Source organism: Taeniopygia guttata, chromosome 1A (assembly GCF_048771995.1).
Source record: "Taeniopygia guttata chromosome 1A, bTaeGut7.mat, whole genome shotgun sequence".
Classification (NCBI taxonomy): Eukaryota; Metazoa; Chordata; class Aves; order Passeriformes; family Estrildidae; genus Taeniopygia; species Taeniopygia guttata.
In genome coordinates, this window is record NC_133025.1 from 12,563,312 (window position 1) to 12,576,256 (window position 12,945).

General features: G+C 39.1%; 1 protein-coding gene across 2 annotated transcripts in view; it reads right to left on the bottom strand.

The window, feature by feature from the left end:
- RELN (reelin) overlaps window positions 1-12,945 on the bottom strand; it is a 276,674-nt gene that overhangs the window by 191,546 nt on the left and 72,183 nt on the right. For both annotated transcript variants that reach the window (XM_030291632.4, XM_072919453.1), the window contains exon 3: window positions 5,090-5,225. In XM_030291632.4, the coding sequence (XP_030147492.4) occupies window positions 5,090-5,225 (136 nt within the window). The remainder of the gene's footprint in view (window positions 1-5,089; window positions 5,226-12,945) is intronic.

Below are 12,945 nucleotides of genomic sequence, written 5' to 3' on the forward strand. Positions count from 1 at the left end.
GGTTTACCAGAGGAATGTGGTTCCTTCAGACCATATAGACCTTTCCCACCCTGGCTTGAGAACTAATATAGAAAAGTATGAAATCTTTTTGGCTGTTTATTCAATATTTCTATAATTATTATAATAGGTTTTCTATAAATAATTTAAATAGGTAACCAAGTCTTTCAATCACAGACTTCATGTTCTGTAGTGTTTGTAGAGCATGGTATTTTGAGCTCATAATTAACCCTGTTGCCAGTTCCTGAAACAGGCTTAAATACATGGGCATGAAAAGACCAGTTCTGGAACAGGGTACTTCAAACTTCCCAGAAAGGAGTTGTAACTTTAAGTGATTATGGGAAGAGGCATATTCTCAGTGAAAAACATCATCTTTCTTGAAAATTTCTTCCAACAGTTCAGCTGTCTGCCTCAGCATTCAGTCCCAAACTTTCTCCAGGGTCTGTGCTGAGAATCAGTTTCTCCTGCCTCAGCCACCACTACTCTCTTCTGTCCTCACACAGAGACCACCACAGCTATTCTCATTCCTACTGAGCTATTTACACCACAGGCTGTGCTAATTGTCACAAAATATGTGATTGGGCCTTTTAGCACTTACTAGCTTATTAGACTCTGCCTACAGACTCAGGCAGATAGCTTTACAGAAGTCCAGTCTTCCATTAATAGAAGTTATAGTGAATACATAGACACAATCATAGTTATTAAACACCCACTCAGTGACTAACACAAATGATTGCATAAGAAAAATACTTGTTTTTCTAGGTACATTCTACAGGCTACAATTCTATGCAATACAATAGCCAGAAATTCTGCAATAAACCATACTGGTGGTCAAAACAAAATATGCTTTTGCTATTTAGGTCAGCTTTATCACTTTTGCAAACTAGTAAGTTAAGCCATCTATAAAACAACAGGCTTAACATCCTAAGATGCAGCCCAGCATGCCACCCTGCTTAACAGCCATTATTATCCCTGCTGTCAGGCTGAGCTTTAACTAGGTTAGTGTGAGCTTAGAGCAGAAATTACAAACCACAAAACCTAGCTGGAGGATTACAAAGATAATATTTTACAAATTCACACACAATCAGCGAAATTACTTGTTAGTGTAAAGGGGGACCTACTATTTTATGGTTGTAAAGAGCATTTATAGCTCCTGGCAATTTGCCTGGGAGGCCCTGTGCTCAATACCTGTTTAACATAGTCCTAAGTTATTGCTGAGGAAACTATTCTGTAATAAATGATGCATTTTAGCTTTCATTTCCTCAACTCAACTGGAGGTATCTGTGGTGAAAACACACTAAAGATACTACAGACACACCAGCAGCACTCAGCATTTCTCTTGGAAGTGTATTTCATTGAAAGGAACTTTTAATACTCATTTAGTAGCGATAATAAGGTACTTTGGGGGGAAAAAACCCAACAGAGTTAAAATAAATTTGCACACAACTAGTGTAAAAAAAAAGGCTATTGCCTAATTTTGCACAGAAACAGTTTGGCTCCAGCCATCTTCCATCATGGAGCCCAGGGCTCTACACCATACCTATTCCTGGTGAAACTGGGGAGAAGGCTTGTTGAGTAAAACACTGAGCCAAGGAAAGATGCAAATCTCCATCAGGTAACATTACATTTAGGGCCAGCAGTGGCACAGCACTGTGTGCAATGGAAATAACTGGACTACATTACACTGCAGAGGTTAGGAATATTCCAGTGGGGTTGGAAAGAAACTGAGTGCTGTGCTAGCAAACTGGTGTGAATCCCAGTTTGCTGTGCCCCTGCATCTCACCTGCACAGAAATAAGCCCATCTTCCTTGCAGAACAGTGCCCCACATCCCTCCCCACAGCATTCCTTCCTGCAGCACAGCAATAGCTTTGTGTGTCCCTCACTGGCTGTTTCAGTAACCTGGCCAGGAGCCACCCTCCTCCACCATGACTGGGAAATGCAGGGTGGACTGGGAACTGACACATTGACAGCAGGAATATTTCTGGCAGTTTATAAACAAATCACATTGTAGCAGAGAGGATTGTTGTTGGGAACATCCAAATTTACAGATATAAATGGTCTGCATGGCTACTGATTTCTATGAAACTTAGTATCTTAATATCTCAACTCCTTTGTCATGTTTGTTTGGTTACCAATGGATACAAGAGCTACAAGGAAGAACAGGCTGACAGCATCACTGCACAAATCTTGTGTCTTAGGGCTCCTTTCTTTTTCAGGACTGAGCTGTAGAAGAGCACACCAAAAAGCACAGATGAAGTAAAAGGGAATTTTGCCCATCATGTCTACAGCATTGTGGCTTTGCATCACATCCACAGAAGTGCACTGCTTCAGTGGAAGCCAGAACAGGTCAATAGTGTGTGCAGTTAATAAAAGCTATCTGGCCTGTGAGAGATTTGCCTGGTGACCTTTGTTCAGTTCGTCCTGACAATTGTCCAGGGAGAGGAATCAACACTCAGTCACACATTGAAGCCAATGCTAATTAATAACCTTATTATCCATCCCCAGAGAGGTCAGAGACTAATGAGCTGATCTGAATCACAGACAAATTGGCAACAAAGAGTATAGGAAACTCTTACCTATACTGAACTATAGACAGAGTCTATAAATTCACATATCTTTTGCAAACACTTCCAATTTATACCAAGGTAAAGAAAAATTAATTAAATTTGTATATTAAATGTAATCTAGATTAAATTTGAACTTTATATTAAATTGAGAGTGTTAAAAAATCTTGTTTATTATTTGCTATCAATGCACAAAGGGAGACAAATAAGATAGAGTCCTCTGGAACTCTTGTATTCAGGGAACTGGGTAAGGTAGACAGACTAACACTGCACCATAAAAATAGCTTTGTTTACTGCAACTTGTGATTTAGTAAGCAGGAGAAACACCAGCTGAGGCAAGAAAGTGTGGGCAGCTGAAGAAAAATCGAGGAGGAGGATTAGAGGTAAAACATATTTCTCCTCTTTACATTTTCTTCAACTGATGATCACGTTTACCCGGTATTCCTGCAGACAAGCGTGATCCTGGAGTAAACATGAACTTCAGAGAAAATGAACCTTTCCACTCTGGTCTGAATTTGTTCTATGGGAAAGCAAACTGAAAGAACTGCATAATTTTGCTCATCCTCACAGACAAAACAGTATCACCCATGGAGCATCCTTATACCTCATGTGAGACATTCTGAAAAGCCACCAAGACTGAGCGAGGGACCCTGGAGCTGTGGGGCTGGGCTCCCCACTGCAGCATCAGACCTCTCAGCCCTGCCACATGTAGCTTTACATCCATGCTGCAAATTACCTAGTCAACAATGAATTCAGATTTCTGCTATGCATGGCTAAGGACTTCACCAACATAGTGCAAACACTACCTTTGTTCAACAGGTGCTAATGCCAAAGAGGTGAATTATAACTTAAACAGGAAATTACAGATTTGATTTCCAAAACTGTTCAGTGTTGGTCTAACTCTGTTTCCACTGAAGCCAATGTTGAACCTTCCATGTATTTCAAGATAGAGAAGCATTCATTGCCTTAGAAAATATTCCTTTAATTTCACTTGAATGAGAATCAGCATTCATAGCAGTATCTGTATTTCTGCAGAGTTATTTGTCAGGTCTTCTACAGTGGCAACCATGAACAAAAAACCCAATACAAAACCAGGGGAAAAAAAATCACCCACAGGAAAATGAATGACTGGTTAGAAATTGACCTCAAAACTCACAATGGAGGGTCACATCTCATAACAAATACATTCACAGTCATGCTAGTTAGGATTAAGAATTCAACAAATATTTCTTGAATACCAGGAAAACTAAAAAATTCAAGAAAGAAAGGGTGTAAACAAGAATACACAGAGAAGATGTACAGGCAGCTCTAACAAATTTTAGATGCTTCAACTTTATCAACAAAAGAAGCCATTTTTAGAAAGGAATTAAAAATTGTATAAGTCTCATAGTTGACAGACTTCCTCAAGGCATATACAACAAATACACTCTCAAAATTTAGTTACCAATCATCAAAACTATTACTTCTGAATTTCCTATTAGATGTTTAGAAAAAAAGGGCTAGAAATAAAAAAGTCTTGACATTGTCATCACAGCTAAAAAATAATGCATCCTGACAGTATAGGCAAAGAAGTTTATTATATAGGTAAGGGGAAATATCATAGTCACAGGTAAACCAATCTACAGGTACTGTGCTCACCATCAGCAACTTCTGTAGTCAAAGACATCAGTAGCTCAATTTTTTTTTTTTACAAAAGTCAAACAACTTGATTATATGGGGCACTTACCTGCTGCATCCCAGTATGGATTGAAAGGGAAGAATACTCAGAAAGCTTGTTTTGACAACACCACAGTCACAGAAACATGTCTCTGAAATGTTACAATTATTCACTTATTGAATTAGGGAGCTGTCTGCCTTTTTTTTCTTCAAAATGTCAAACTTGAAGCATTTTCTATTTTTAACTGCATTCTCAATGTATTCTCTCTCAACTCTGGTCTATAAAATCCTGGGACAAATTATTAGAAATTACTTGAATGTAAGAGATAGTAATATGCATGCTAATAATTCAACTTAACTATTTTGTTGGACCTTTATTTGGTGCTAAATCATTAAACGATAACTTAGGTCTTTCAAAAAAATAGCCAAAAAACCCCCTCTTTATCATTTTTGGTTCATCAGAAGTTCAGAGTGTCTAAAATTAGGAACAGTAAATACTTGAGTATAGCTACTCTCAAATACTTGCATTTTATACTGATGCTTACAATATGAATAATATATTTGTGTGATGTTCTAACTTATATTAAATGTAATAGCTACAAGACTAACAGTGCAAATAGGCTATATGCTTAAAGGAGCAATTATATGATTAATTACTAAGAATCCATGTCTTTTAAATGCTAGACTTCCTACATGCCTTGAAAATAAGAAGTCCCAATATGCATAGAAACATTTCAGCAGGAAGAACTCCATATTCTTACTACAAATGGAAGTCTACACCTGACTCTTTTATTCAGACAGTGTGAGTGGGTTGGATGGTTCCATCATCTCCAGAGTGAGTATCTGCCCATGGCTCTGTGTGTATACGTACATGAAGTTGACACAGCCCGTCCCTGCAGGCGGAGCAATCCAAACAAAGCTGAGGTTGGTGGTTGGGAGATGGCTCACATGGGATGCAACCACGCTGCACATGAACTGGTTTCCAAACTGGTGGTCAGACATAATTCCTAGGAGAAAGACACAGAGGAAGGAAACAGTAACATGTGTTAATGGCTCATTGCAAGGTGCTAACAGACCGAGAAATGCACATGCCATGTGTTTCATCACAGCAACAGGGAATGAAAAAAACCCCAGGGGTATGCCATCGAGTAATTAGAATTAATGCCAATGAAAATCCTGGAGCTGGCCTTTGCCTGAGCCAAGGCTGACTTTGCATTTACTGCAAGGCTCCATGTATTTACTGGTATTAGTCTTCATGAGGCCAATGCCAGAAGAATTATTTGCATTTTTGAAGGAGCTGGATCACAGCTACTGTAAATCAGTTATTCCCTCATTTACACCCATTTCAGATCTAAAAGAAAATAACACCTGAAGCAAAACCAAAAAGTTATATTTTAATAAGAAAAATGCAGCTCTCAGAGAAGGGTATTATCTATTAGTAGACATCTATTCAGGAAAAACAGATGAATTCCAGATTCACAAACTCTTCTGATCTCAAATAAAAGCAGCAACCTTCCACAGTTTTACCAGCACACATTCCTTTGATTTTTCATACATGCTTCTAATACATGAGTGAGTGTAAATGCCACTTATTAATCCCTCCCTCTGGAATTCACTGCAGTTCAACATTAGACAAAAGAACTGTATTTTTAATGTAAAAACAATGTCTGACAGCAATCTTTCTCCCCTTGGAGCCCTTTTGTAGTTTCCTACAAAGTAGTGCAAACTTGGTTGTTTGTTTGACACCCTTTGGCTTAAAGGAAGGCAATCTTACAAGAATAGATCACTACACCTTTACTCTTATACATGAAAGAGTAAATGATGAAACTATTCTTTTAAACACAGTTATCAGAAGAGAATGCCTTGCTTCAAGTTACTTCAAGTATTGAACCTTCATTTCAGAAAACAGTGACATGGGCTGAAACACTGCTAATAGGATCAAAAGGAAAAGGCAATGGGAGCAGGGAATTCTGAGCTCAAAAAAGGTCACTGTTGGCTATTTGGTGATTGCATCTCAAAGTTTATAGTGGTTGGTATTTCCCAAATTTACTTGTTGCAATTCAAACAACACCAGAGAAATAAAACCCATCTCTTATTACAGCATATATCATAGCACATGCCACAGTTGAGGCAGCTACAATACACAGAGTATTGTCATACAGCTTCAGAAAGCTTCAACCCATACAGAGTAACACCTTACCACTTCAGAAGGTGTCTGCCTATACAGAATACCATTTTATCGCTCCAGAATGCTGCAAGTATCTGCCCTTCTTGCTCTTTAGCCCAACCTTTTATCCCCTCGTGTTCATGCACTGCACCTGTTGCCCTCTGCTCCCTTTGGTGTTGCTCAGTGCCCCTGGGCACTCCCTGGCTCATTGCTGTCAGTGCTGCTCACCTGCTGCTCACAGCTGTGCCCATTGGGGATGGGGCTGAGCCACAGCCCCACTCCCAGTTACCACCAACCACACTCTGAGTCTCAGAATCCTTTATTACTGGGGTTTTGGGAATTCTCCTGTAATGTGAATGCAGCAATTTCTCATAAGCCCCTAGAGATCCAGAGGTGGAAGAAGTTTGCAAGTAAGAGGTTTACATCAAGGAGGGGGATAAATCCTTCCTAATGCAAACACACTGCTCCACCCGGTGTGCCCGGGGACTGGATTCCAGCAGCACCTTGCATGGAGTGGGGGCTGTCTCACAAGAAAACAATTTCACATTTTATAGACAAAAAGCAATGTCTGAAATCCTAGTCAGGTACTGGTGAGGATGACAGACTATAGCTCAAGATTATGGATGTTATTTATCCTCAGTGCTATGAAATTCTAAACCAGCTTCAGTTTTTGGGCAGGAGAAATGAGCCACAGTGAATTCAAGTGATCCATCCCAGAAGTGACAGGAGGCAGCAGGTGACGGTAGTGATGCCTGTATTTTTACAAACAACCACAACCTCCTCATTCAGGGTTTTTTAGTTAGTTCCCCACTGAAAATCCACATGAGATTTTCAGTCATTTACACACAGCTCAAATCCCCAAATGAAGCTGAAGCTCATCTTGTCAGGGTAGTCGCAGAGAAGGCTCAAGCTCTCCTGAACAGAGCCTGTTTTCTGGAGATCAGTAGTAGGGAAATCCAGAGAGATGGTATTTTACTGACTCTTCTTTTATTAGAAGAGACTAGATACAGATGGGGTTTGGCCACTTCTTGCCATGCTTTTTTTGCCTTTCTTTGTTAATTGAGAGGGGTGGCAGTGAAATCCTTAAGGAATCCCAGTTGCCTGGTGCCCAGGCTCACTGCTCTCAGTGCTGAAGTCCTGGAGCAGTGCTCTGCTCAGACAGGTGTGTCCAAAAAATATGCCCAGAGAGGTCCCTCACAGAGCAAAAGCTATTTAGGCAACTGCTTTGCTTTGCCCAGGTGGTAACCCTGACACTTTCCCAAAGCCTGTCCCTCCCTCTGAAGTCTGTGCTAAAGTCAGTGACTCAGTGCTGTGGGCTGGGGTCTGGGGCTGCTGCAGGGCACCAGCTCTCATCTGTCATCATCCCTGGCTATGGGAAACAGCCAGCCTCAGACTAACAGCGTAATTAAATAACAGATGCTGTCAGGGGAGAAGCAGGAACAGCCCTTCAGTTTGAAGAAATTCCCCTTTCTCCAGAGCCAGCCAAATACAAGGGAGGACAAAGGCTGCCCTAACACATCCCCCAGCCAGGAGACAGCCAGAGCAGCTTGGGAAATGTGACTGCTTCCCTCCTTGGCAGCAACTTGTGAGTTAATGAATTCCCTAGATTTCAGGCAGTATACTGCAAAAATGTGCCTAATACATCAAACACATACAACATCTGTGGAGAATTTCTTTTTCCTTTGATTTACAGTTTAAAAAAAGAACAATTTTGCAGTTACTAGAATAAACTCTAAACAAGGAAAAAATCCCAAGTAATTCAATTTTTTTTTCAGAAAAAAGCCAATGAATAGTACATCAATCATTCAAATCCCAATTTTATAATTTTATAACCATATTAGCTTTATATTTTGTTAATAATTGATTGTTATATTGTTACAATAAAAACAACCCTCCTCATCTGCTGGATCTTTACTGAGTATATTAACACTATTTAGGAGTTCAGAGCCCTCAGAACATTTAACAACAATTAAATAATGAAACTTCAGTGAGTGCCAGCATTACTAAAAAATGTTTTGATGCTTAAATTCCAAGGTTTCCTATTGAAAAGGTGAACAAAAAATGATAAAAATGCAAAAAACAATGGAAAATTCAACTGATATTAAGAACTTGCTAAATTAAAGGCAAAGAATATTATTCCACCTTTTTGCTTTGAGTCTTTTTGCAGTTCCTTATTATGGAATGCAACTCCACCCTTCTCCAGCCCCTCTCCAAACTGGTAAGCTGCTTCTCAGATTGCACGTTTGCCCCATAGCAAATCAAAGTACAAAAGTGAAAAAAAAAAAATTCTGCTACAAAAAATTTGAATGGCTATGAGACAAGCCTGATTATACAGCAGCTCTAAGAACAAAACTGGATCCTATATGTACCTCTGACAGCTTCAGAGTGGCTCAGGTCAATATTGTATATTGGTGTCTCCCTCGCACCCTGGTGACCAGTGCAACTATGTACATTCAAGTCTAGTCCACAAAGTCTCACAAGTCTCCCAAAACTAATATCCTGTAGGTAAAATTTAAGATCATCTTGTATAAAACTCTATAAACACTTCAGCAAAAAATCAAGTATTTCCATGTGACTTAATGAATACTGAAATGTTCAAAGTTTTGTGAGAGGCACCCATCCACAGCTCTAAAATGTGCTGTGTGCAAAGAAGCTGTTAGCATCTCTCTGAACTCCTTTTGCCTTAGTTTTTACAGTGTGCGCTCCTTGTAATGACATCTTTCTAGATGCTCCATCCCCTAAACTTTCTGAGGCTTTAGGAGTATCAGTATGATCAGTGTAACCAGTACCACCATTCAAATCCCAGATATGCCTTGTACCTGCCAACAGCACTGCTAGGACAGATATTAGACATTTTCAGTCTCTCTCAAGAGGGAAGTCAGCAGCTGGTTTTATTGTGTAAACTTTAAGCAAAATGTGCTTAGCTCTATTCAATACACTACCTACAGTCACTGAATCAAAGAACTTCTGTGTGAAGAGGCAGCTTTCAAGGGATAAAATTAATACAAGAAATGCAGGGATAGAGAAAAATACTGGAAGGAAAAGCTTAGGTAAAGTCAGATGATAAATACATCACTTCAATCTTTAAATGTTTAAAATTATTTTATTAATAATCAGAACTGCTAGTAGGGCTGCAACAGCTAATGCAGGGAAATATTTTTATTCTTTTATAAGACATCATACACAAAGGTGAGCAAGATGTAAAAATGGTGGTCCACAAATGCCCAAATTCAGGTGTTGATCCTGAACTCATTATTACTTTCACCTTGTGTAGCTTCTCCAAAAGGGACAATCATAGATTATAGCAGTCCTTCTTCCATTTGGGCCTCTGGAAGACAAAAGATTATCTTTTCTACTGGTAGAGCTTGGGAAGCATCTAATGTTACAGACAAATTCAGGACAGAGTCCCATCCTTCTCTGCTTTGTAAGTCTGAGAAACATGGATCTGCAATAGCTCTATGTTATGTAACTACATAATGTTCTGTATTAATGTTTCCTCCTTAGGAAACAGTTTTCTAAACCAGAAGTTCATACAAGGAGCCCATCTGCATGTCAAGGTCCTTGGTAAACCCTTCATTATAGCTAAGGCTCAACAGAATTTCCAGTGATGAACCCGATGGCAGGTAGGATACCATTTTCTATTTATTATATGAATTGAGTATCATATTAAACAAGAGAGTGAATGTTAAATACCAATGTAAAATGAATGAACACATTTTGTCTTTGCTGCTTCTAAACTGATTATCTGCTACATGCTTCAATTTTCAAAGAGATGTGAAAGTGAGAGCAAAATGCCAAACATAAAATATTGATGAAATTCCACGAACAAAAAGCTCCAAATAACAAAATAGCTCTGGCATCTTTGAGAAAGCAATAATTCCTGATTAGGAGATAATGAATTTGAGTCAGAAATAAACATTCCCAAATTAGATTTTGTATTATGCAAAAATAAAGTACCAAGTCCATGGAACCATCTTTCCCCTTGGGAAACAGACCTGGAGGACTACATTCTCTATCCAGGCTCTAGCATCTCAAAGGGTGATCCACAAATCCACAAGGTAAGCACAGTTGCAAAGCAGGGAATGATGCAAAAGTGACTGTGCCTGAAAGCACCTCCTGTGCTGAATCCCATGCTGAAGTGGCCAAACCAGGGCTTGCTGTTTGTTTTCCCCATGCAGCACCAGGGACTTTTTCTGAGAGGAAAAGTAGGATGATTAATTTTTTGGGTTTGTTTTTTTTTTTTTTTTCAAAATAGAAAGATGCTGCTGGCCTTTTTAAAATTATTATCAATTAAAGTAATCACTTTGGCAGGGAGCTCATGCCCATGGTCTCTACTTTCCAGAAGCACATCCTCTATGAAACTGAAGATCATTTATACAGAGAGGTGCCCCTACTCTCCTGTCACATGGAAGACCACACCACTCAGATACAGGAGTGATGGGACAAGTGACGACTTCATGGCTGTTAACAAGGAGCCTGGTTCCTCAGTAAAATCCCTCTAGAACTGGTCTCCAGGACTGCTGCAGAACCAAGGTCTTCTGCAAGTTCAGGGGAAACCACATTATTTGAGGTGCAGCAGAAGCCCCAGCACAGCTGGACTGGTGGCTGGCAAGACCTGAAATCACAGAAAGCCAAGTGGAGACCTTAAGGAACATTTTAGGATAAAATCTAAATGTATATAGACATGAAGTGCTATTTACAGCTGCTAAAGCTGCAGCTTTCAGACCACATTTTGAGAGGTAGGATCCTCCCTTTGTCCTGTGTATCTTCAGATGTTTAAAGGACCTTTTTGAGACTTAACTGTAAACATACATAAAAGTGAAATATGTGTTTTCACTGAATGCTACAGAGAGTGAAATAAAGCTGTAGTTTTAGTTATTGGAAGAATATTTGAGCAACATCCTTAAACAGTTATGAACCCCTTTCAGGGCCCTGCAATGTAAGTCTTAAAATTTTAGAACTAGTGATGGGAAGAAAATCAAATTGCTTCTTGTTTTTTGTGGGTTTTGTCTTAAAAAAAAATTCCCACCAAAATGTTTAAAGAAAACATTAATAATCCATGTTAAAAGGGACCATTTCTAATTTCATAATTTCTAAAGCATGAATACAAAGGTATAGTTGTGAGCTTATGCAGTTTCTACCCAAGCAAGTAGCCAGCTAAAGGTTTCTAAATGACACATGCAAGTTCCTTTCAACTGGAGTAAAAGTTCAGAATATGGCCCTAAGTGAACTGCACCCACCCAGATGAAATATGCTGTTGCCAATTGATTTTTGGGGGGCGATTTCATTCTGCTTCACAGGAAAAAACACATTTCATTTGACAGAGTGTAACAGACTGCTAAAGCACTTGGTAGCCCTTGTGATCAATTAAGGGTCAGGATGGTTTGATAAATTATTAAAGAGTATGAAGCAAGAAAAGACCAGCAACCGACATTCTCCCACCCAGCAATATGTTATCTTTATCTTTCTTGAAGTCAGGTGTTTGTTTCATTATTATTATTGCTACTGCTTCACTATTAAATAATAAATCCTTTCACTATCTGCAATGCTGGGGGAAAAATACCATCCACATGTTAATCAGAACACTAGGGAAAAACCAAATACATGTAAAATAGCCTAATAAAGTCTGGCTCTAAAATCCGTAAGTCCTTCTGTAGTCAGGAGACAATCAGAGCCTGAATTGAGCAACCTGATTCTTCAGAGGTTACCAGTGTGCTGAAGTGACTCTACTTGAGATAAGAAGCATGGGTTTTATAACCTTTTCCCCCATATGTAAAATTTAAATGTATTTCCTTTATAGTTCTGAAAACAATAATTTATTGCAAGTTCACATTTGAATTACATTCCCAAATTGGGATTCAGGGAAACAGTTCAGTTTAGGGCTTTTAGGTGCCTACAAGAGAAGTGCTTTATATCCACATTTGTGAATATTTGCTGAAGTCAGCCCTTCACTAGAAACACAGGTTTGCAGGAATGAACCACTAATTAACAGATTTTGAAAATTTGCTTTGAAAGGGAGGATATATTTTTGTTTAATCTCCCTTTTAATGTTCTCCTTTAAAGGGATTGTTAATCAAAACTTTTGAGCACCTTTTGTTAGAACCTACTTAGGGTTATAATTTCATCTCGGGGATTTACGAGTACTGGTCTCATTAAACCTAACAGGAGCTACACATATGGAAATTGTGGAGAATGGGGCAGAGAATATCCCCCTTCTATAACAAAATTCCCAGGACACAGAATGAGTCCCTTGTGCAATGTGTGATTTGGCTCCATGAGTCAGGGGAATGGGGTGGTGAGACCCTGGTCTGCAGCATGTTGGTGGTTTCAGGTCATTGTCAGAAGGGATGAGAAGACAATTTACTGCTGAAATCTAAGTGCTCCATAGAGAGCAACACTAAGTGCTCCAAAGCAAGTAGATTTAGTAACAGTAAACAGGGACCAGCAGTAATATAAATAGAAAATGCTAATAAGTTACTGTGTTGCTGAAATATAGAAGAAGAAAAAATCTATTTCCAAAGGCTTGAGCCAAAATCTATTTTAAATGTTTTCCTAATAGT